At 40.8% G+C, this 26500-nt stretch overlaps 1 protein-coding gene across 21 annotated transcripts in view; it reads right to left on the bottom strand.

Annotated features, from left to right (window-relative positions):
* Positions 1-578: 578 nt before the first annotated feature.
* The window catches only part of Adam22 (ADAM metallopeptidase domain 22), a 226899-nt gene continuing 200977 nt past the window's right edge, over positions 579-26500 (bottom strand). The window contains exons 26-34 of one of the 21 annotated variants that reach the window (XM_040735852.1): positions 25725-25742; positions 19734-19928; positions 17213-17313; positions 16812-16878; positions 14509-14619; positions 12404-12490; positions 11162-11191; positions 7106-7229; positions 579-6329 (exon numbers count right to left, since the gene is read on the bottom strand). In XM_040735852.1, the coding sequence (XP_040591786.1) occupies positions 6309-6329; positions 7106-7229; positions 11162-11191; positions 12404-12490; positions 14509-14619; positions 16812-16878; positions 17213-17313; positions 19734-19928; positions 25725-25742 (754 nt within the window). In that variant the 3' untranslated portion in view covers positions 579-6308. Of the gene's footprint in view, positions 6330-7105; positions 7230-11161; positions 11192-12403; positions 12491-14508; positions 14620-14649; positions 16639-16807; positions 16879-17212; positions 17314-19733; positions 19929-25724; positions 25743-26500 lie in introns of those variants that run through there. The other 20 variants (XM_040735854.1, XM_040735853.1, XM_040735855.1 and 17 more) reach the window with 20 other exon arrangements.

Genomic DNA, 26500 nt, shown 5'->3' with positions numbered 1-26500 from the left:
GTCTTATATGGCAACTCTGGGTTTCATTTCAGATGTTTTATCTGTACTGTCACAGAATTTTGCTTCACCCTGGGCCCAGGCTGTCCAGGAAAGGAACAGGGGTGCTCAGAGGACGAGGAGGCTGGGACTGTTCTATAAAGTCCTAATACTTGCTATGAGGTTTAAAGTGACCCAGATCTTCTGAGAAAATTAGAGTTTAAAGAAATGATCATTTCCTAGGTGAATATAAGCAATAAGGAAACTAACCCTAAGGAGATGAGCCCATAGTTAAGCCTCCTGTCATTTGCATAACCCCCAAGATGTGCTACTTAGGTTTCGGTTCCAAATTCGCTTCTGGGTACATCCTCAAGTATTATAAATCGTGTTTCTGGTGTTCAGGTTTTAACAATCAATAGTTCAAGACAAATCTTCATCAAGAGTTAAATGTCATAGGGCAAGTTCCTTGCTTCCTCATTAGATGGACAGCCCAACAAATGGAATACCAATTTTTGTCCCATCTCATGGACCATGAGAACGGAATCTTCTGACAGCTTCTCAGAGACACTGGCCAGGAAGAAAAAAATGGAAAGAGCTACTCATCAAAATAACATAAATCTTTTATTGAAAGTCACTTTATTGATGTTACAATGAGAGTAACATAGAAAACTCTGATATCTTATTAGCTTCAGAAGTGAACACTAATAAAATTGTGCCAGAAAGTTAAATCTCCAGTTACAGTGACCTTTAAAAACAGCAAGATTTTGTTTACCTACAATATGAGAACAACTTTATAACTTGAACGGCCATAAAAACAAACCACGCTTGTTTAGGAAGGCAATCACCATTTACATTTCTGTTGGCATTTGCCAAAACCCAGGAGTTTTAAAATAGTACAAGTACAGGAAGTGCGTGTGGAGTAGCAGAGAGGAGGCTTGAGTGACGTGAATCTAAGTATACACACACGAGACCCTGGTTAGTCCAAGTGAACCATACTGATTCTCTTAACATGTCCCCAGTGGGTGGCCTCTGTTATCTTAGACAGGCCTCACCCTGAGGCTGTGAGTGTGGGAAGCACTGGCAGAGACCTAATGCCAACTAAGATGAACTGCTTTGGTTAGGCAAAATGAGCCATGTCTGGAAATGGCCACTTGGAAATGCTAGTTTGGAGGGACAAGTCTTCCAACAAGTAAAAAAAAAATGCTCTGTAACCTGAAGGAACCTTTTGCTAAGCACTTTGCAGTTAGTGTTAAAGAAAAAAAAAAGCTTTCCATTAAAAGAAAAAAGGGCGTTGGGTTATTTGTGCCCATTAAAAAGAGTTGCTGTAGAGCTGCAGTTTGGTATTGTGCTGGATTAGAAAGGAAAAGTGGGTTTTCAAATCAGGCAGTGATACAAGTGTGTAATTTAACAGGAACCCTTGTGTTCCTCCTAAGGGTCTGGATTCATTTCAGCACTTTCTGTGTTGTGTTATCTGATAAAACGTAGCACCGCTATATTTAAAGATTTGGGCTATTTGCATTATTTTAAAACTCAACCATCAGAGCAGATCATGTCCTGAAATACCGTAAGTTGAACGCAGAATATGCATACATGCATCTTCATACATTTAGGGGAGGCTAAGCTTTGTTCAGAAACAGAACTGGTGGCCATGTGTATAGTAACCTAATAAGGTTGTTTCATCTTACCGTATGCCTTTTTGTAAAATGAAACAGAATCAAATACATTTTGTTTGGATTTGATTCCACGCCTGCCTGTGATCAACACTCCTACCACTTCCGAAGCCCTTCCAGCGTGATGCAGGTCAGTGAACGATGCAACAGCACCGGACAGTGGAATACATAGAAAATAAAACTCCAGAAAACCGTGAAGCGCGTGGCCTGCTGACGGCGCCCAGTACTTCCCTCCAGCGTGGCCAGTGACCATCTTGAGCTCTGCATGCCTCACATGGATGTGCACTGTGGTCCTATGCTGGGACTAAATCACCCCGGATCTCCCCAAACTGTCTGTTGCTTATTCCCTTCCTGGGATTTACACCCTGAGACCCATTTCTTAGTGACTTTCCAAGGTGCACAATCAGACCAGCATGTTAAAAGAAACTGAAAGATGACCTGTCCTAGTCCCAGTCCTGTACTTCTCCCAGTTTTCATCTTAGCCAGAGAAAGCAACAGCCTGCATGCAAGGGGGGAGGGGTTGCCAATCACGAGGTAAAGTCCTGCACAGATAGTTTGGAAGTAGGAAGGTTCTAAATGCAGCCATCAGATCCCAGAGTAACGATACTGTTTTCTGAGGCCAGGGATTCCAAGGGCATGAATACAACCGACACGGGTCTTTTAAGTTTTGATTTTATGCTTCCTGACTTTGGATGCTCCATGATGAGGACTGAAAACGGGAATGAAATTACTACCTTCTGCTTTCCAAGTCTGTGGGCAACTTTGTTCTGCACCTGTAGGGGTGGTAGGGAAACTCTCCACCTGCCCCACAGAGCATGAGCACCCACAGCAAGTGCCGATAGCGACCAGCAGGGACATGTCAACAGCATGCCGCTCACACAGGCAGATGGGCTGCCGCCTGAGCCAGTTTTCCCAACTGGCGATTAAATTCCATGCAACAACAGAAAATGACAGGGTGAAGTGAACACAGGCACAAACTCGGCTCCAAAACCCCGCAAGCCGAGGAGAGTACAAACACCACACTTGGCCGAGTTCAAAGATAACCATAAGAACAAAAGAAGGACAGCGCGAAGGGCATCGGGTTACACAGCTACAGAAGGCACAGGGCCACAGGCAGGCAGGACGAAGCAGGGATCTGCAAGGGACCAGCAGGAGAATGGCAGGTGGATCCATCCGGAACACACAGCAGCCTCCCACCTACACCCTGTGCGGGCAGAGAACACGCAGTGCTATCATCACCGTGGCTTCTTCTAGACACACCATCCATCTTTCATAACATAAATTCTATATTGGACTGACCTCCTGTGCAAATGCTATTTTAAAAGGCCTGTGAAACACAAGAAGAAAAAGGAGCTGGGTGATGAAATAAAGTGCCCAGGTTGCACTGCTCAGAAGGCATCTCATCCCCAGGCAACGCTTCTGCTAAGGAACCTAGAGATGGGCGGTTCCTCGCTTAGCATCTAAGTGAGGGCTGGGACGTGTGCTTTTTTGTTCTACACATCGGGCCACCGCGAGAGTCGCTGCGCTGCACCAGCTAAACAGCACCCATCTCCCGCTTTCTGTAGACTGCACGTGACTGGGGTCGTTTTCTAGCCTGCTGACTGTGGAGGAAGGTTTCCCACCTAAGGACGGTGGCCAGGAAGAGTTGGTCTGGCAGGTCCGCTCCTTAAGGACTCTCTGTTACTGCAGGCCTCCTCGGTCCCACTGTGGAGAGACTTAAACATTCCTTTACACGGGGATGGAAATGAGCTGATGGATGGAACATCTCAGGCATTTGGGCTGTCTGCAGTCTTACTGATGCCAAGGGTATTAGAAAGAGAAACGGCATCCAGTGAACACTTTACTGGGCTTATCTGTGTAGAAATGATCCCACAGTAGACTGGAAGTATGAATATTAGTTGCATGACTTAAAGCACTATGGAGCTTCAAATAGACATTTAAAAAAGAAATAATCACTGTGCTTTGTACTTGATTCCATGAATCTATTCTGTCTACCTCAGCGAATGAAGTCATATGTAGCTAGATGGAATGATCTACAACACCAACACCAGTAAGTCCACTGATACAACTTTGAAGCTAACTGCCAACACTAAAATCTGTTAGTTCCAAAAACAATTCTAAGAATACTTAGACATGGGTGATAGATACCGAAGGAGAACATTAAAGCTCTTGTGTTTCTAAAATCAGTCCGCAAACGAGAGCAACTATCTCTCCCAAAAGGCACATGTCAATGACTGTAATTTTCAATGATAACTTCAGGAAAAAAATAATTGATGAGGAAAGACAGGTAGGAAGACAGATAATCAGTTCACCAGCTAGCCACTTGTGAATTCTTCCAAACCAGAGCTTACGTAACTAACTCTATCTAACTACAAAGCATATTTACATGAGGCACCTTTCAGTCAAAGCTATAAACTCTTTTCTTGTAGTCAAAATAAACCTTATATTATACTAGCCTTTTAAATACTCAGTACCAGAAAACATTCAGTGCACATTTGAAGTGCCCTTGTTCAAAAGACACTTCATTTGCTACATCTTTTTATCGGTCACCTGCCTGCCTGTCTGTCCTTGCCTTAAGCTATGTTGGAGACATTGCTCCACTCATCCATGCCTTTGTCTAAGACTGTTTTATTGAGCTATCAGCAAACTCTGTCCTTTCCGGTCGTGATAAACTGTTTTCATGGTGTAATTTTCTAATTAAATGGATTTTCCAATATCTTCAAAGGGTTTCAGAAGAGTGAACCATTACAGAAGACAGAAACTGAGTATACCACTCACTGCCTTCCAGTCCGGCCCTTCAGTTTGGGCATTTAAGACAATTCTACACAGAGACGAAACGAACTGTCCCTGGACACTTGTGGAAGAATAAAATAAAGAGTATATTTCTGATGTCTTGTCTGATGACTCCATTCCTCACATAAAACAGTAAGGAAAGAGGAGGGGCAGGAGTATATTCCACAGTAGATCATATGATTGACCCTATCAATTTCAGATCTCAGTAGAGTGGCTTTCTTTCTGAGTGATAAAATTGCATTAGAACTGCTATTAATTTTTCATTTTAAAGAACATTTTTTTCAGTGGATCAAAATGTATAGGGCTCGAAGCCGGGCGTTGGTGGCGCACGCCTTTAATCCCAGCACTCAGGAGGCAGAGGCAGGTGGATCTCTGTGAGTTCGAGGCCAGGCTGGACCGACAGCCTCCAAAACAGAGAAACCCTGTCTCGTAAAACCAAAAAAAAAAAAAAAAAAAATGTATAGGGCTCAAAACCCCTGGCTCTTTCCCCTGCAGGCGAATGGTTGCCTTTGCAGTTACTGCATCTATGTAGCCTTAGACTTTATTGATCTTTAATGCCCTGTTGAGTCTTCTAGACACCATCTTGTTCAAAGTCATGTACAACGACCTGCTGGGACTTATATCCCCGTAATGATAAATGCATTGAAGTTGGGAAAACAGGTCATTCCTTTCACAGGTAAGAATGGCTGAAAGGATTTTTTGTTAAGGAGCCCAAACTTTAGGCCAGAAAGGGCTCAGGTACTGGCCAGATGGGAGCTGCCCACTCGGCGGTCTGTGTCTTTGGTGCATCTGACCAACCTCAGCAAGGAGGGGAGGGCATTTCATGGCCTCTGGGTACCGAGTGAGAACGGCTACTGTGGCAGGCACCATGTGTCTTAGCTGTGGACTAGACAGGCCGGCAGAGTCCCAGAGAGCCTGTCAGCTCCGGCGTGTCCTGATGCCGCACGGCTACCACACACGGAGAGTCCACCTTCAACAAGACGCAGAGGCCAGACGTTTGTCTGAGCATTTTGTCTCTTACTCAATAAAGCCTCCTCCACACTGTACACACGCTAAAGGGAAATCACGTGGGAATGCCAGTTACAGAGAGACACTCTTACAGCACTGACCACTGTATTTACAACATCATCCACTTACGCTCTGAAGACCGCAGAATGAAGGACAATGATAGAACTGTGACTGACTGTTTCTAGGCATTTGGCAAAATACACTTATATGTAACAGTTACTTTTTTACATTTAAAAAGGTTTACATATGTACAGTTGTCCTCGTACACTAATATAAATATGAAAAGTAAAAAAAATAAAAATACATGTTTAAAGTTAGCATATGGGTATTGGCCTCTCGAAGCTGTGCAGTCCTGCAACCTGCAGAACAATCCTATATGCCTCAGCCCTGCATGCTAGTTTCTATTATGGGATGTTGTTTCCTTGTATACGGAAAACAATACACAGAAGCTTCATGCATATGGCATTACTGTTTGCAATGAGGATATGTTTCAGAATGCCCAGTTCTGAATCCACTTCTCTCTCTCAGGAAAACCTGCTACATTTGGGTCATGTGAGTTAATTTTATTGATATTCTACATATGTCTGTCATGCGGATTATCCATTAACATACCAATACCAGACCATAAATGGTTCCGTGTTGTAGAACTCCAGTGGCTCTTTTTACTGTTTGGTTAAACTTTAAGCCAATGACAAAAAGAAAACGGCATCCAGGCGTGACCCATGACTTCCTCTCCTCTGGCATCTCAGAGCGCCTTCAAATCGTGTGAAGAACAGATAGATTCGCAGTGATTCTGGGTGGCTGAGTTTCTATAAAAGTTGAAGTAAACAGTTTCGATGTGACACATGTAAACAGTTGTTCTTAAATGGATGTTTCCCATAGCTGCAAACACAGGAAAGAAAAAAAAAATCACACACTGTGAAAGCAGACTTTCTGCACTAAGAGAAAGGATTTCTACCCATACATAAGTAGCTACCACACACGCTCTAGTCTAATAAATGGATGAAAGAAAATACACAAATGTTTAGCTCTCTCCTAACCCTGCTGTTAACATTTCTTCTTTGTGCGTGTGGTGGGCACGTGAATGTGAACGTGCGTGTGCCAGAGGAGGACAGACGAGGATTTTGGGAATCTCCCCCTGGTGCTCCCCATCTCACTGGCCAGTGAACTCCCAGAATTCCCCTATCTCCGGCCTCCAGTGCTGGCTCTACAGGCACGGGCCTTGAACTCAGGTCTGCATGCCACCGCAGCAACTTCTTTGCTCACTAAGCCATCTCCCAGATCCAGTATCAACAGTTCAAACAATTGTTACTTAAAATTTCAAATAAAGCCGGGCATTGGTGGCACACGCCTTTGATCCCAGCACTCGGGAGGCAGAGGCAGGCAGATCTCTGAGTCTGAGGCCAGTCTGGTCTACTTAGTGAGTTCCAGGACAGCCAAGGCTACACTGGGAAACCCTGTCTCAGAGAAGATATATATCCAAAACCAGTCACAGTGGCACATGCCTGTGATTCCAGCGTTCAGGATGCTGAGATGAGAATTCGGTTTGGGCTACACAACAAAATTCTGTCTCCAACAAAATTCTTACTACAGACGAAAAGTAAGCTCAGAGATAGCAGTAATGATCACGTATAAAGCATGTGGGAATCGCTGTGTACCCTGGCACTTTGTCGGTTCACCGTCTTCTCCTCATCAGGGAGTGGAGGCATCGGGTACGGGTATTTTCTGCTGGAGGCAATAGACCCAGTTGATGAAGAGGGAGACTTGGCAGGAGACAGGGTCCTGAGATGTCGAGAATATAAGGAATAAATATCATGTCATGCCTGGAATCACTTTTCAAATACCTACAAAGCAGATTCAGAGCAAGCCCCCTGACAGCCACTTTGACTAAGTGTCTATGGCAAAGCTTTAACTATCGGGGAGACAACTGTCGTTCTGAACCCGGAAAGCTGTGATTTTAGCTTCCTAAGTCCACAGCAGTGATGGAATGTCTAACTGGTACTACACAGAACCATCCTCTTAAACTACAGAGCTAATGATGAAATTTCATTCACAACAAGAACATAAACATGGAAAAGGGGGAAATCCTCTAAGAGCTCATAACAGCAAATTAAGTAAACAGCATATTAACATTCTAGTTTATTTTACTACCTAAAATGCTTCTCTAAGTTCAATAATCTCAAGTAAGATCTTAAAACATAACCACAGATATATTCATTGGTTGCTAAAGTCATACTCTACACACGACTCATGCATTCAGAGGCCTGTGTGTTAGTTGTGAAGAACAAAGGAAAATACATGGGTTTTAATAACAAATTAGTAAACATGCAAGCAGTAAGGAGTGCAGAGTTCCAGCCAAACAAAGTCTGATGAGGACATACAAAAAAACGGTCTACTTCATCCCTAAATCAGCATGATCTGGGAAGGCAGCAGTCTTACTCTGCTGTGGTTTGATGCACCTATTGCAACTGTAGTACTTGTGACTGTGCTGAGCATGCTGGGAAAGACTTGTTTGCACCTAGCTTATCTGTGAGAGTCCCAAAGGGAAACCACTGAACTGGTTATACCACTACATGCAACTCAAGGCTTCCTCTGCTGTGACTGGATCAGCCTGGCACTGCGGTCACCAAACACTGGGCAAGGCAAGGCTCCCATGGCTTTCAAAACAATTCTCATTCTTAAGATGCTGAGTTCAATCTAACATTTGGAAATACTTTTCCCTATATACTCTGAGGTCCAGGTAGACATTCTTGATTGACTTCAAGAATCAGGAGCGGTGCCATTCACTTTTAAACCCCAACTCCTAATGCTCCTTCTGCTTTTGAAAATTACTCAGGACGGTTCCTTACCAGGAACTGCTGGAAGGCAGTCAGGAAGCTACGAAGCTTCTCTTACACTGACACTCTCCATACTGGGAAGGTGGAAGTCACTATGAATAATAGTACTTCAATTTCTCTTCAGTTCTACTAGAGCAGCACACTGCTACGTGTGTGTGTGTGTGTGTATCTGCCTGTCTGTGTCTGTGAAGCTATGCATGTGCATACAAATACACGTGCACAGAGGCCAGCCTCTAGTGTTGTTCCTCAGGCACAATCTACCTTATCCTTTGAGGCTGTGTCTCACCGGCCTAGGGTTAAGTTAGGTTGCCTGGCCATTAAACCCCAGGGACTGGCCTGTCCCTGTCTGCCCAGTACTGAGATTACAAACACAGGGCACCACTCCTCGTTTTTTTTTAAATGGGGTTCTGGGGAAGGAACTCTTACAGCACAGAAAGTGTGCTACCAACAGAGCTCCTGATATGTGGATTTATAATTTAGTAAATTAAAATAAATAGGACCATGGTTATTACGAAACAGACTCAATATGTATCAAATGAGTTTAAAACTTGCTTGTAGATTCAGTTTTTTAGCCAAATCATTATGAGATTTATGGGAATCCAAGTTTAGGAAAGATAGTCAGATATGCAAACAAATCTTATTTGCTCTACGGTCATGGAAACCAAGTCCTCATTTTAGTTTACTGCAGCAGGTGTGTGTGTGTATGTGTGTGTGTGTGTGTGTGTTTGTGTGTGTGTATGTGTATGTGTGTGTGTTCATCACATGAGCTGTTAGTTTATAATGTCATAGCCACATCAGCCTTAATTTGGCCACGGGCTCCAATGACCAACACTGTACATTCTAAACCAATCCAGTGAGAGGCGGCAGAGCACCCAGCCTCGCTCTGAATATCTTTGCACGGGCACAAACAATAGTGACTTAAAACAAAACAAAACTGGATATGTTCTTCAGAACCCACAGAAATGGCTCCGCATGACTTCTCACAGTGGAACTTTAGGTAATTTAGAATTTGGATTCTGAAGGGAAGAAGAGAAACAAAGCAGGGCATTTTCAGCGGTGAAAGACGGGAAACAGATTCTGGTGGGTGGGTGGAAAACACCAGAGCAGAGATCACAGCGAAAGGAAAGGACAAGGTAAGCTAGCTTAGGGAAAATAAGCTGACAAGCTATCACATCTGCTGAAGGAAAGCCTTTAATTCTAACCTGGCTTTCACTTAACCAAGTGTCAGCTAAGCTCATTTGCTGAGAGAGCAAAGTGAATTTCTGGATAAATATTAGTCATTTACCCTCATGGCACTTAAAAAAGCATAACTACAGCGGGGGCACCATAGGATTATGTAGCGAAGGTGTGCATATCTGCCACCGGACTGTGGTGCACCTTGGGGCTGTATCCGACTTCTGGGGCTGCAAACCAAGGAGGGGGTACAGAGCCACTCCTTCCTTCCTTATGCTCATGCTAAGTTTATAATAATCTATTCCAGAAGGACTGAAGTGTCCTCAGTCAGTGCTAAGCCTCCAAACTGCGTCTACAGCCTTATAGCAGCCGCAGAGAAATGAGAGCGGCAACAGGCTTGGGAGTCAGTGAGCAGCTGAGCTCCAGCTCTGCTTCTGACATATGAGATGGGCTACTTTGGGTAACCCTTTGTATCCCAGTTTCCTCCATCCACAGAAAGGAGCCAAGAATGCCTACCTCTTGGGATGCGAGAAACAGATGCATAGTAGGCATTTGACACCTTAGTTTCAATAATTCCCTTGCAGAGTCAATGTGGTTTCCACAGATCATGGAAATGGACTTAGAAATAATGCTGATGAAGCAAGGGATCCATTGGGTAGCACTCGTGAGCATGGGCGCCTCCTGGGAACTTGAAAGGCAATGCTCCCAGGATCTGGGGTGGTGATCCAGTGTTTTTTCTCTGATTTCACCTGCACTTTTCCAGTGGCCTGAATACATCGGGAGCACAGTTAGGGCAAGCACTGTCATACGAGAGCATGGCTGAGGAACACCTATAGGTTTTACTGTCTGCCCTTGCAGTTCAGGGCGTTTTCATGGGCAAACCAGTTTGCTGCAATCACTTAAGTCTCCACTCCATGTTGGTAAGAACAAATCCAGCCCCACATGGGTGATTAAGAAGGTGACCCGTGTCCCGTCTGAGGGTGTTGTCAAGAGAGGTCAAGTACAGGGTCGGTGAAGCCCAGGCCTGGGTGTGGGCGCACTTAGGTCTATGTGAGGGTGAGTCGGGATGGAGTGTAGACAGAGTGTTCTGTTGTGTCACAAGCATGCTGCTCAGAACTGGGGCTTATCTTAATTACTCCCCACTGCTACTCACATGCAGAGTTGATCTCCAAGTCTTACCCAGCTCAACCCTTATTAGGCAAAAAGGACAGTGAAATAAATCACAGCTGTCCACGAACTTTGCCATTTCAATGAAAATGCAGGTCTTTCATAATGAAAAGCTAACATGAGTCTGTGCTATAGGTACCAGCATCTCTGCTTAGAAGATGAAATAAATGAACCCTCTCGAATTTCCCTCATAGCTTGGCTCGTGCAAGCAGGGGTGCTGAAGCATTTCCCCATCCAAATGGTGCTCAGTCATGCAGCTTCTGGGCAGACTGGGGACTGACTTAAAGCTTCTCAGCTCACCCAGGGGAGGTACACAGACTCTTCCGGGGTACTGTTTCATAAATTACTCCCGTATAAATGCTGTCGATTTAGAAATAAAAGGCCTAACCTACATAGAACCAAACTCATCCTGTTTTGGTTCTCTGGATGCTACAAACTGCAATCTGCCCCAAAGCCTGATAAAGAGAAAGAACAAAAGAAAGAAAGAAAAGGACCGCAGGTGAGCCAAGACTCCAAATAACATCAAAACCATCTTACCTGTCTTCTTGATGTTGGCCATCTTGGGAGCTACAGGTGAAGGTGGGATGTTTGAACGTGAGTGTGTGTGTACATGAGGTTCAGTGTGGGGAAGTGTTGGGCAAGCAGAGGGCAGGAAGGGAGAGGGCAATGGGCTATAAAACAGGGTATACTTTCGTGAGCAGGCAGGAACTATGCTTCCCTTGGGGTATATGCAAAAGGTATGGATCAAAGTAAAATGCAGGTAGGTCTAATCATTTTCTCAAACTATATGTAACTAAACTAAATGGCACACTGGAAGAGAAAGCCCACCTTATATGGGTGCTGAGAGTTAAATATGCATAGCCTATTTTCATATCCGTCCAGTGATGACCCCAGTTATGACGACAATAAGGAGCACGAAAACTCCAGCTGTGCTCCGAAGAGGCAGTGGCCAATCTCCATTTCCTCTTTGCATTTGTTTCTGCACAGTAGTTAGATATAAAGTGGACATCTACCTCTAGGTAATCATTTACATTATAAAGAGGCCCAGGGAATGTTCTCTGATGTGTCATATAAGCTTCAGGGAAATGGGTAGCATTTCGACTGTAGGAGGCGCTCATTGTCAATCGAGTGTGTTCTATCTGCTTCCTGCTTTTGAGACACGAAAGCCCTGGACTACTTGGTTGAGAATCTCTAGGCTAATCGTCTCAGCACAGCCCCAATGCTAGCAAATAGCTTGATGGGACAAAGAAAGCCAAGCTCACCACATGCTACCGTATAAGCAATAATATCTCAGCTGTTTTCCAGTTCTGTCAAATCATTGTTTCTGCTTGAAATACAATTCCAGTTCAGTCTCTTTGTATGTTTTTCTTTGAGTTTTTCTATGCACTATGCACTCTTAGGAAAAATATGTTATGGAACTTGTAGATTACGGAAACTAAATCGTTGAGGTTAATAGTGCATCTTTATTAGTGGAAGGTATGTCTCATGCCCACAGAACACTACATAGCATAAAATGAAGAGAAAGCTACTAAAAAGCTCAAAAAGGTGATAGGGACATGCATTACATGGCAACCCTTTCAAATGGCTTCATTTGAAACATTCAGAAAGGAACTCGACTTGCTCAGGAAGCCAAATACACCAAAAGGCAGCAAATGAACGAGGCCCCTTTCCACCTACAGGAACTTGTATTAGGAGATACAAGAGAGAGAGCCAGTCACACTAAATACATGTATGTGCTGGGAGAGTGTGAAAGGAAGACAAAATTAACTTATAAAATACCTAAAGTATGGTCCTTCAGTGTTCCTATTCACATCTTCTACCCACTTAGCTACATTATAGTCTCTTTTGAACCATGGGTTTAAATACCTGCAGAGAGCAATGGAAGGAACAAAGAAAGCAGAACAAGATAGAAAAATCTCAAAATACACAGCACAAGCTTAGCCGCGATGTTTTCACCCTCCAAAGGCAAGTGACTATGGCAAATAAACTGGGATGGAGATTGGGCGACTGTGAGGCAGTCTACACAATAATGGCATGAAAGTAATCTCAGCTACGAGGCACAAGGCATTCTATAACGTACTACATTTCTAGGAAAGCCTCTTCCAGTGGCTTCCCCTCCCCCGTCAGCCAGAAACTCTTTTTATCAGAAGTCTCATTAACCCACCTCAAAAGCACCTTTTTTTTTTTTTACCCCAAGCCACGTCTCAATTGGCTCCTTGGTTTTCAAATAATATTGGTGCTTTTTGAAAATGTCCAGGATGGCTGCAATTCCAATCTTGTATTTAGGCGCATACAACCTCAAGACAATTTTAAAGGCGCCAAGCTCTCGCTTTCTACACAACCACTGTTTTACTCTCTGTGGCAGAGTCTAAGAAGGGATGCTCTCTAGCTGGCTTCTGTAAGGAGCAGAATCCTGGAGTCCCCAAACACATTCACTACAGCTCATGTAGGCCTCCAGGATCTTGAGGCTAGGTTCAGTGATTTAATCATTTAATGGAAGCCCCACAGCTCCATCCTCCTCTATGCACTCCAGACTAAAGTGCTCGTGATTGCTTTGGGAAACAGCCCTCAGAAGTTGCTTTCCGAAAGAACAGCTGCCAGAGAATAACGCTAGCCTCTCCCTGATGGAACTGGTCGCAGCACCACCAGGATGACCCTGTAAATCTCAAAGGTAGCAAAACGAGGTTATAGTTGTTGCTTTCCACGGAGTTTCTTTGATTTGTATTTTGGAGCTAAGCAAAAACACACCTCCTTAAGATCTGCTCTTATAAACGAACGTTAATTTAACAGTCTCAGCATTGGAGGAATCTGGAGGTTTAACTGGGCTTCCTCCACTAAAAAGTATCTCCCTGGTACTGTAGTCAATAAAGATCTGGGTTCTTTAAGATTTACTTGGAAACAAATCTGGTGAAATTGTATAGCATATGAATTTTTAAGTTAAGATTTGTTTCTTTCCTCCATATTTAGTGTTTGAGTTATATATAAATATATTTAAATCAAAACTACCATAGTTTCAGTTATATTTAAAATCAGATTATTTCTCCACAGCTCTTTCCCTCATTTTGAGCCACTAAGAAGGCAAAAACTATGATTCCACCCTGAAAGAAGGTTCAGTTGATTTGTATGCTTCTAAGACCATTTTTCGCTAAGCCACCTCTCCCGATTCGGGAAGAACTCACATTAGTTTTGCCTTTAGCCACAGCCATTGGCAACTTGCACTATTCACAGAGATAGCCAATTAAAATCTGCGTGAACATTTCCACTGGGCCTTGGAACAGAAAGAAAAAGTACAAAAGCAAGTGCAGCCGCTGATGAAGTGAATGGTCTCAGGATAGCCATAGGGAAAGCCCATGCAGCCATTGTCAGGTCAAACAGTGCCACACAGCAAACTCAGTGTCCCACAGGCAGGAAGCCACTCCCTGGGGGAGACCTTTGTTCCTTTCACTGACAATCCCCGAAAGTCAAAGGACAGGTACTATGGCTGACCCACAAAAGTTCCAAACACACAGCTTGACTTGGACATGATGAACCTTGGCCACATCTGTCCTGGAGAGCTCTGGGGACCTGGCATGGTGGCTAGAACGATGCGTCTTTGTCAGACTACAGCAAACCTGTGCCTATGTGGCTTGACTTAGCGTGACTTGTTATAGTGCAACATGCAAAAAATAATAAATTAAAAATGCATTGGGCAGGATAGGAGAGCCTCTTTGTGTTCTCCAGGATGGAAAGCCAGAGAGGTACACCAGCGGGTTCTGACGAGTCAGGAGCACCACTGAGCAGATGGGGGCTCAGTCAAAGATCAAAGGACCCTGCTCTCAGCCAAGGAAGGGACTTTGAGGGAGCTTAAGTGGCAGCCCAGAATGAATGGGCAAGTGGAGACTGACCTGTGATCCAGACTCCCTGTCTGGGGGCTGTCAGAGCCCCCTGGGCTTATGCCTTGGGATAGGATTGTCTGGGCGAGGGAGTGCCCAGGCTCAGGAGCTTGGGGCTCCCTCCTGTAAAAACACAATATATAATACAAAGTCTAAGCCAAAAAAAAGTTTTATAGCGTGAACAACAACAAGGAAGACGAAACCTCTTTTGAGTGGGAAAACAACATAACCAACAAGGACAGTTAGTGTTTTGTTTTGTTTTTTAGTTTACAGAGCATGCATTGCGTGTTTTAATCCAGGCCCAAGTGTTTCATCATCCTTTTGGATGACGTGGTACTAAAGGGAATGATACAATTCATTAACATGAACCCTGAAATAGTTCTTAATATGAAAAAAAAAAAGGATATCTTTCCTGTGGCCATTCTGCTCCTAGTACAGTCACGCAAATGGTAGTATTATATCATGACCAAATGGTATGACTTATGTAGAGAAAGTATAAAAAGTTGCTAACATAACTTTTGATATGCTGTGTACCACAAATTCATATTTTTCAGAAGTATATAAATGTGTATATTTGTATGTATAGACAGTTCCCTTATAAGAAAGTTTCTGAGCATGCATGGTCAGCTTCACAAACTTGGTTTCAATTAACATGAGTCATGTTAGCCAAATTCAGAAAATTCTGAAAAATGTGAGGGAACCTTTCTTTTTTACTGAGAAACCTCTGTTATGCTGTCACATTAAATATTAGAACTTAATTATATCACAGGCAATAGTTCTTAAAGGTTATCCATAATAAATTTTTATCATGTTATACAAGTGGAATTTTATACATTTTTAAAAAATGATTACCCTAGAAAATATATGAATATTGGTGAATATCAAATGTTCTCTGGGTCTTGACCCCATTGCTTTAATATACTGCTGAACTGGTTTTTCTCCTTAGGAGCTGTCAAAGTCTGGACATAGAAATAGTTATAGCACTAACCAGCCCACAAAGGAAGTTTCAAAGAACATTTCACGATTGTAGCCGTAACCTTATGAGCAACCAGGATAAGCTGAGGAGCCCTCTTACCAGGTGGCCTCATGCAAAACAAACCAAATAACATTCCAGGGAGAGTTTATCTGCAGTGAGCCCTAGAGCACCCAAGCACTTGGGATGCAGAAGATAAACTCTAGTAGATTAGTTATTCATGATGGAGGTCTATGATGCCATTCTGGACCATGCAATGGTATCACTTGAAATTGCTATTATTTCTAAGGTAAAAGTATCCTCTAACAAATGTTGATAAGTCACTTACAAGACAATACCATTCAGGAGGGAGGTCCAAATTTCAGGGCAATGTTATTATTCCTAGACTGAAAAAGGCAGGGTATATGATGGAGAAGCTAAGGTAAGTTTCTAACAAGCAGTTAGCAAACGCCTGCTACTCAGACTTTTGTAAGTAATACAGAGACCCTGAGAACTACCATCCTAGGGTGAGACATGAGCAGGAAGCTTCAGGAACCTTGGCAACAGCAAGGGTAACTCTAATTCCTCCCGGGGGCAAGGTCAGCTGGAAAGAACACTGAGGGTGTGCTTTATCCTATGAAGGGGTAAAGGCTTGTAGAGACAATGCTCTGCTTGTACTTTCTTAAGTGAAGAAAGAAACACCACCCAAAACAATGCATGATGCTTACTTCATTATAAACGACTTTAAATTTAACTTTCAACCCCACTGAAACATGTGGCTGCTGTTTAAAACAGCTGAGGTTGCATTAGTGACTGATTCGGACAGAGAGCAAGTCTAGGTAAATGGCCTCTTAAACGTCCTCAGGAGGGAAACTTAAAAGAAAAGCTCTTTCCATAAGTCTGAGAGAATGCTTAGATAGCAGCCATGGAGACCTCAGAGCAATGACTTCAGACTGAGTACTGGCTGGCTCTAACACTGCCAGGATTATCTTAGTGCTTCCAGGGGAGAGGAAGGGTGACCCCTTGAAATGGTTGGACCCCCCAGTGATGAGAAGAAAAGAAAGCTATCACAAGTCCCTTCAAAAGAAACCAAAACACCAGAATGGCAGGTGACTGGAGGAAAAAGCCCGAGGCAAGGGTGAGACCCCCACTATCAGTGAATATTGGTATGGGCACAGTTGCGGAGATGCCTATGTAAAAGAGAAAAGCCAAGGTTAATTCTTATAGGGCAAAGAGAATTTAAAGAAAACAAAAATCAAGTCCAGAGGCACGGTAGGTAGTTCTCTGACTATCCGCTTAATAAACAGTCGTCACTAATCGCATGGGAGCTTCAAATGCCTTTCCCATTAAATGTACAACTTACTCAGTTGAATTAGATCGAGGTCTAAATCTTTTGCCTCTGATTTTCTTTTTGTTGCCTCCAAGGTTACCTGAAAAAGAACATTTACAGCTGAGTTTTCATATAGGTTAAGTAATGGTTTTATGTATAATTACATGGTATTTGCAATGGATGTAATTTGTAACTGGCATTGCCTCCAAATGTGGGCCTCTGGGGCGTTACATGATCTTCCAATGTTTCCTCCCTGCTTAGCTGCTAAAGCCACCATTTCCCATCAAGGAAACATCAAAGAACAACAAAAACAAGCAGCTGGTTTCTCATTCTAACCCTGTTTGTTGGGAGAAGAGTGGGGAGGCTTACGGGAAGGAAAACATCTTTGCAGGGACTCAGAACACAGGTCTTGGGTTTTGAACCCTGTCTACTACCTTGCCAGGAGTTACTTCGCGGTCTCCCATTTTCACAGATGTCTGAAATATGTTTTGTGTCTGGAATTCTTTCACTCCAGGAATGAGAGAGTCCATTTGACCTGAAAATAGAAGTATTTACATATTGTTCAAAAAATATAATTGGATAAATGTTTTGGAATCACTAAGCAAAATTTGTAAGCATTACTGCACATTAAATAAAACAAATCAATAAAAAAATCTGAAATGAAAGAATGAGGAAAACATGAAAGTCTTCATGAAGAAGGCAGAATTACACAACATTCAATTTAAGAAAAGTCAAATACAATGGAACCCCATTACAATAGTCATAAACGGAAAAGTAGCAGGATATAATGCAAGCCAATTTACATTCCCCAGAGCACAGCAACCACATAGCAAATTCAGCAAGTATTACAGTCACATAACCCCAGCAGCAGGGCTATAATGGGGTCCCACCATAGATGTTTCTTAATTGTAAAGCAATGACTTCCATTTAAATATTATGAGAACATGGACTTTTAAGAGATTACATAAAATTTGCCCAACTGCACCTGGTTAACTTTATGAAAGTAATACACACATTTATATTAATAAAATTATTATCTGGGAGTTGGCATTTTTCTACACAAACATGCCCTCCATGGATATAATGCATGTCAATTAACTGTCCAGTGACTGAACTGAATCAGATCTTTATCATGGAGATATCTCTCACAAAGCCCATGTACCATTGAGCCCTGCTGCTACTGTATCCTACTATTACTAAATGAATTTGCTATAAGGATCAAGATGAAAACACCTACCTTATATCATAAAATGAATTCTTTTATGAAATTTCACAATGAAAAAAATGTAACAAGCCTAGTCTGGAGCCTAATAATTTGATATGCTTTTGACTGATCAGAGCCTATGTATTGTACTATTTTCCAAGATCTGGGAATTGGCCCTGTGCATTTCAAAGCTCCTTATAAGTAGCTGTAGAAACAGCGCTATACCCAAGCCACTCTCCTCTGAATCACTCTGATTAATTACGAATAATATTGATTCAGAAGGACTCTTCTAGCTAAAAGCAAACAGAACTTGGCAGAAATCATACACACTGCTTTTCTATGTTGGAACTTTTTCAACATCATTCTCTGATGACGGAGCCATTTGTATTTTGTATAAAAGGCCAATGAATGCTCCTGGCATCCACCAATTTCTCCACTTTTTACTGTAATCTAATTTAAAATTCTATATTTGACCAAGCAAACATTCATATCAAAGAATGCTAGTAGGTCCTCAGGCATCCTCCCTTAGCCAATGAGTCCTCAATAATAAACGAGAAGAGTAATTTTATACTCTATGAAGTATATGCTGTAGCATGTACTCCCACACTCAATAGTAAATGAGAAGAGTAATTTTATACTCTATACAGTGTATGCTACAGCATGTACTCCCAGGATCAATAATAAATGAGAAGAGTAATTTTATACTCTATACAGTGTATGCTACAGCATGTACTCCCAGGATCAATAATAAATGAGAAGAGTAATTTTATACTCTATACAGTGTATGCTACAGCATGTACTCCCAGGATCAAAACTAGCATGACTTTTGCTTTGAGTTCAGTTATCTAAGGAAACATGCTTAAGACAGTTCCCAGTGACTTCTGGATTCACATTCAGTGCCTATAAGGATTGGGTACCTGCAGATTACAGATAGATCATCCACTCGACCTGGACTACCACAAGAGACCATGTTCCCTCGCAATAAACTAGCTCTTTCAGTCTACAAGTAACAAGAGTGCCCAGAGTTATGAGTGGATCAGCTGAAACTTTTCCCCATCCTTTACACCTCAGTGGAAACTTGAAAGATTTTTTGACAAGAATACTTTAGTTCCCTTTAAGGTAGGCCCCACCCTGTAAAACACCCTATTTAGTTCTTTGGGTCATTTATTGTCAACTGGTTATTAAGCAAACTGACTTTTAAAAGATGTCATACATCTTAAGATGCTAGAACAAGAATATATCATTAGAGTCTGAGACATAAATAATATTGTAGCCCTATACTTAATTTATCAACTAAGATGAAAGTTATAAAGTCTACAAATAATCATTCCTGAAAAACATCATAGTAAAATATATGATTCACAGAGATGCAATCTTTTTTTCACAGCAAGCTTAGCTTTGAAATATACAAAATTAAAAACCATTCAATGCAGCAATTATATTACTAATTTATCTTAATTGCCTTTATTGAAGCATGACAGTACCCTTTTTCTTTGACTACCAAGCATGACATAAAGCTCACCATGTAAAAATATTTTCAACTACTATGCTTTGTTTTTTAAGCCATGTATAACATGACAGGGAAAACCCTGGGGTTTCTACACAGATTTAAAGTTCTTGCATTTTGTTTCAATTTTGTAGCCTGATTTATATACAAAGTGGTTCTGAGCATATGGCATTTTGAAGTGGAGTAATCAAAGAACAAGGGATACTATTTTAACATTCAAGAAAGAAGGAAGAAGTAACCAAACCTGCTGCAAAATAATGAAATGTTCTGACTAATGGAATAATGTGTGATGGAACAGGTGGAAATCTGAAAATGCGACAGAAAAGCAGACCTCTTCTTAGAACTAGATGCTGAGTTTGTGCTGACTCCGGGAGGAATGTCGCTATAAAAAGAGTCGCCATCTCCAGGCTTTTTTACATAATCTCCCTGGGGTAACTGTCTAAGGCATAATAAACATTTCAGAGTCAGAAAACAAGACACACACATGAACACAGACATTACAAATATTATTTCAGGAAAAAGAGAGATAGGGATAATGGTCTACATGATCAAATCTATAGCATATGAGATTATTAATAAATGCGACAAGTTCAACTCATTCTAGCTGTAGAGGACAGAAATGTAATCATGAAGTCTTGGTAGGCTGGATGAATAAAGCCTTGTTTTCAGGAGAAATATGGAAAGATGAGTTATTTTCAATGCAGCATCACCCTACCTGGAGATGTTAACCGTGAATAAATTATTCATTATTTGAAATATATGGAGAATCCACCCTTGACTTAGTTTTAAAAAGATTTGATTGCTTTCAGTTATTCTACAACTGAATCCAAATAAAACCTTATTAGAATTTTGGGTTCACTTTGGAGTAGCATAATTTAAAGGAAATTTTAAAGATTCAAATTGGAATCAAAATGATAATTTTATAGCACACAGTAGAGTGTGTGAAGGAATGTAACTTAGCAAGAGGAAGAAAGGGTTGAAAAGGAGCCAAGCTTCTTGGGAGACCATGGAAAGTCCTCTGTGACGGACAGTGGTGACACTTCCTATCTCCACCACAGCAGGAAGGGAGGACAAGACAAAAGCATCTGTGTAACCCGTGCATGACTGAAGACACTTGTCTCATTCTCAATGAGCTAAGACAGCAACAGTCTCGCTAGTTCTCCTAAGGGAACCGGAAAAAATCCCTCAATACCCCCAGAATACTCTGCCCACAGCCAATGCAGTCATCTAATGTGTGGCTTCAAACAGCCAAATGCATCCAGATCATGACCAGCTTCAATCCTGCTATAGGCGGAGGTGTCAAAAGCTAGGGATGGACTAAGCATTTCACACGGGTGTATGTCAATAAGTCCCCAATAAGTTCCTTTCTACTTAGCTTTTGTTAATTACCTTGAACATTTGCAGATATTGTTTTAACACTCAGAAACCCTTTTCAGATATTCCCTTCATCATTTTGATTCCTATACTGTCGAAGTTGTTTAAAATGCTTAGTTGTTTCTGACTGAACATCATCTCCTAAATTATTTAGACACTCATATACTACAAATCAAAAAATGATTGCTCAGTGGATATAAATAAAGCATGTATTTTAATTTTACTTTGTGTGACTTCATCTAGATCTCTACCCACTAACAGAAAAATTTCTCACTAAACTAGTTTCTAAAATTAGCTCTACCCTTGACTGATAGAGGTTCCACCAAAAATAAAGGCATCAGTCCTGGAGTTAGAAAAGTTCCAGTTTAGAAGAGTTCTAGGCACTCCTCACTTTATCATCTGGGCCACACTGGATTCTTAACCTAACTTCAGAGTAAAAGTCTCCAGAACATAGATATTACTTCTTAGCAGTCTCCTCTAAAATCCCACAAAGAATAGAGCTAACTCTCCTGGCATGGCAAATGTCAGCAATAAATTATCAATTTCCTTACAGCATTCTTTGTTGATTTTTTAATAGGAAAGGGTTTATTTCACTCACACTTCCATATAGCAGTTCATCAAAAACAGTAAGGGCAGGAACTCAAGCAGAGCAGAACCTGGAGCTGGTGCAGAGGCCATGGAGGGGTGCTGCTTACTGGCTTGCTCCTCATGGCTTGCTTGGTCTGCTTTCTTATAGAATCCAGAACCACCAGGTCAGGATGGCCCCACTATAATGATCTGGGTGCACCATCCATCATTAACCAAGAAAGCGCCCTACAACTGGATCTTAGGGAGACATTTTTTGAGGTTCCTTCCTTTCAGATAATGTTACATTTCCTTACAGCCTTCTTTAGAGTCATACTTAACATCCCTCACTGTTTCAAAATTGATCCTTTTTCAGTATCTATTGCATTTGAACAGTCTACTACTACTTTAGCAAGGAGAGAATTTCAGGTTCCTTTGAGCAATAAAATAACACTCCATCACTTGCTATTAAAAATCATAGAAAGCCAACTAGATGAGCTCCTTAAAAGTTTTGATTGAACTTCTTTTCCCAATTATTTACTGCTTTTATGGCTTTTGTCTCATAATTTTAGTGTTTTTTAATGTTTTTTCCCAATTTGGATCCTGAATGTAATTATTTGGACTAACAAAGTGGTAGGTTTTCAAATGGGAAATTTCCTGTATTCTTACTACACCCTATACAAATATTTTAGATACACATATATTTGTATAAATGATTAACAAAAGAAAAATGCTTTGTGACTGAATTCTATTTTCCTCAGTAACCAACCTTTCCTATATTAGTTACAAGGTGTCTTTTTTTTCTCTATATACCTCTTGGTTGAGCTGAGGTACCTTATTAAATAGCATTATTTAGGGGATTTCTATTTGCTAATACAAGGATCAACACCTATCAATTAATGATTTGGGGCAGACTATGCAAATGTTAATTATTATTTTCCCACATCTACGACTTACAAGATTATCGACTGCTTCTATATTACGTTAGATAACAATGTGTTCATAATTATAAACCAGCTAGTATTGGCCCCCTACAAATTTAAACATCAAGAATGTTTTTTTCTTTTCTTTCTTTCTTTCATTTCTTTTTTTGAACTAACTCTATAAATGGTCTGATTATGAGAGATTTTTCACCTTCCTTAAAAGTATCTACTGAGCAACGATATTTGTCTCATCAATCCATATGCATACTCAAAAATCAGAAAACGGGGTGGGGGTGTCCAGATCATAACCTAAATGTAGAGGAGACATTTCTCAATTCCCTGGTTAGTGGCTGTCTCTTATAGGAATTGTTACTCTTGTTGTGAAAAAATTGTATAAGCTATACCAAGTCATGTTGACAGATGCATGAATATCCCTGAGATATGAAGAATGCAAAAATAAAAAAGAAGAGGAAGAAGCCAAAAAGGGGGGAGTCCACAAAAAGAAAATAAATGGATAAAACAGATGAGAGATAAAGAAAGGAGGTGAGGGAGAGATTCTGCTTCAGGTGAAACCCCAGAGCAGAAATATGGGGTCTAATGATCACACTCCTCAGTGGTCACAGCGACATGTGTTTATTTCAAACTAAGAGAAAGGATTTCAACCAAACGTGGATGGTTTATAAATTTGAGTTCCCTAAATATTCTTTATCCTGTTTGTATGTGCAAATCTGACTGAAAAACTAGAATTTACAGTTCTTGCTGTAAACCATACAGCCACCATGCTCTATGCAATTATTCCTCAAGAAACAGTAAAATTGGCTGGGGAAATGAATGAATGTCTTCTTTCATGGAGGTTTTCATGAAAAAGGCAAGTAGTCATCTTTGCAATGACTCAATACCTAAGGCTTCACTGTGATTCCATGGTTCTTAGCCTTCAAGAATGCCACTATAGGATGGAATGCCACTAGAGGATGTAAAGTACTATATTAATATGTTTGTGGGGGTATACTTCAATTAAGTCTTAGAATGGGGTTTCTATTTTCTTGCCGTTTTTTAGTAGGAAGTTTGTTATCTGGTTCATTTACAGAATTGCATGCCTATCTTCTCCAAAAGTCAGAATATTAGGTCCAATTTGTCATTTCCAGGCCATTTTTCTATGTTACCAGCAGCCTGGCAAATGCCCATATATTTAATATTTCTTGAAGAACTAAATGCCAAAGCAAAAGATCATGTTTATCAGCCAAAAGGAGTGTGTGGGCCTCAACTGCAGTCTTTTCTGTTGACCACATTGCTTTAAGGATACAGAGAACTCTGACAGAACCGCTAAGAGATGGTAGCAATTTTCTACATCACACAATAGCAGATTAACTACTAACTGCTTGCCAGTAGGGCTTCCCACCACAAGCCTGCAAAGGTAATCCCAATTTAAAGGTAAAGATAACATCAGAATTCTTAGCTTTAGTTCCTAGCATCTTTGGGACCGGGTGGCTCTTGAATGTCTGTGGATAGTTTTACAGGATTGAAAACTGTACTGATGCATGCTGTGTCTGTTGACCCACCCACTTCCCTTCTTCTCATTAATGCATGTCACCAAAGGAACCCTAAAGACACTTCCACACACAACGTCTCGGTCTACCATCCATCCTCTGTTGCTCTCTCCTTTGAGAACTGTTACACAGAACTAATATCCACCAGTCACGGACAAAGGGGTAAATTTTTGTTTAGATGTAACAAAATATCTAGAATAAATTCCTCTGAAGATGGAATGACTCCCCAGACATGGTCTGGACTTCAGAAGAGTCATCATATCCATGCAACAATGGCTGTAGCACCAGAAGGTGTTAAATTATATCAGACAGAAAAGTTAGTGATAGTGTGATAATAGTTCTTAACTATGCACGTGTTCAATCAGAATAATAAATTGATATATGTTTTCTGATATCAATCATTTCTTTGTGGTAGGCAGTTTCCGTGTTCTGGAGAGCATCTATAGAGTAGCTTCGAGCACGGGTTTATCCTAGTGCTTATGCACTTGTCATAGTTTTACTTAGTTCCAATAGAAATGGTTCTGAAATCTTAATGAAATTTTAATCTCATCAACTTAATTCTATTTTCTGCTGAAGAAATCCACAAATCTTAGATTTCCAATATGACTAGGAAACTTTTACCCACAGGAAACCTAAACAGGCCCTGCTTTCTTCACATGCTTCTATACTCATGAGTTCAAGACATGTCACAAAGAAATCCAGCTGTTTTTAAGTTTTAGCAAATTTTGTTTAAGTTTCACCTTTCTAATTATGGGTTTGCTATCCTAAGGGAAATATTTCTAATATCTAAAGTTAAGATGATTATAGATAATTGTTTCAATGTAAGTATGATCAGGATTTCAATTGATATCTTTGGGTACCATGTAGTCACAAAGATTCTATAGATATTTATAGCAAAAGTCTTACAGAGTTTAAATTATAAAATAAAGGAAATAGGAGAGTAATGATTAAAATTTTGATTTCTGAAAAACAATGAATCTTGTGGCCAGAGTCTATAAAGGTCTCACTATATTTATCATATCTATCCTTAAACCTCCACAGGCACTCAATGGGACAGAGTAAAAATTAAGCAGGAATCTGTGCAAATACTCTGAACCCAGAAGTGAATAGTATATGTGCAATACTTGGTCTAGGTTGACCAGTTTTCAAGATAACATTTTAGTTTTGGGTACCAACAGCAAGTATAATTAATAATTTAAAAAATGTGAGAAGTGAAATGTCTACCTCAATAAATACTATGTCAATTTGGGCAAAACTGGCGATTCCTACACAAAAAACATGAATGCTCTGTCTCTTTTCCACTGTTTGCTAAATGGAGATCTTAAGGTTATGTTAAGTAGGCGTTTGACTTTCTCTGTGAATTTTATGTAATATTAGCACAAGAGGCACAGCAGCTCAGAAAGGCTAACTATGCAAATTCCCTTGTTAGCTACCTTTATGATTACTGAATCATACAAAAAGTTCCATAAAGAACATTGCAGAACATCCCCTTAATAGGAACAAATGATAAATCTTATAACTTATTAATGTTATTACTACAGACAATTAGGTAATAAGACCATTATAAACATGAAGTAAAGCCAATAAACCAATGTAAACAAACATGGCAACTTAACATAAAGGAAGTTTGTTTTTGATGAAAAAATCTATTTCTATATACACATTGATATCAAAAGTAAATTTAATTATTATTTCGAGATCATAAAAGGTCAAGACCATTATTACGTAAGAGACAAAATCCCACTTGAAACTGCATGTGTGGATTCCAGCAGTGATACAAAGGGTTAAACATTTCAGCGATCTATTGAGACCACTGTCATCACATACCTCTGCTCTCGATAGTTTCTGTTCATAGACAGAAGAAAGGAAAAAAAAAAGCATTAGTTACCTAGAGAAGCACATGAACATAGCATCAAACAAAAAACCCCAGCATTTGTGCAACCTCCTTCCTGACAGGAATTTGAATTGTAAAATTAAAATGAGGGGCATGCCCAAAACTTCACTTTACCATAAGGAGAGATGACACCAAAGGGTTAGTGACAATACTGTCAAACAATTGCCCATTTCGATTGATTACTTACTTACTTTAAAGATTTACTTCCTTTTATGTATATTTGTGCTTTGCCTGCGTGTATGTCTATAATCTATGTGTGCCTGGTGCCCCTGGTGGACAGAAGATAATACCCCAGAAGTGGAGGTGCAGATGGTTGTGGCCCACTGTACATGTGCTTGAAATCAAACCTGGGTCTTCTGCCCATTTTTAAATGCATAAGTTAGTTTGTAATCATTAAAGAGTAAGTGTTTTCTCAATATCAGTTTTATTGTACCAAACATTTAATAGTTATCTACAGTCAATCCTACTGTTTTTGGAATTGTATTGATCTATTTTACTTTATGTGCTTGGGTGTCTTGCCTGTATGTATGTCAGCCAGAAGAGGGTGTCAGGTCCCCTGGGACTAAGAATTGGAAATGGGCCCTCTGGAAGAGCAGCTAAGCCATCTCTTAACCACTAAGCCATCTCTCCAGCCTTGTCAATTCTATTTTAAATATAGATTTACATAGATAGATACATAGGTAGGTAGGTAGGTAGAGGATAGATAGAT

This window comes from Mesocricetus auratus, unplaced genomic scaffold, assembly GCF_017639785.1.
Source record: "Mesocricetus auratus isolate SY011 unplaced genomic scaffold, BCM_Maur_2.0 Super-Scaffold_100051, whole genome shotgun sequence".
Taxonomy (NCBI): Eukaryota; Metazoa; Chordata; class Mammalia; order Rodentia; family Cricetidae; genus Mesocricetus; species Mesocricetus auratus.
This window is presented reverse-complemented; position numbering and strand designations above follow the sequence as displayed.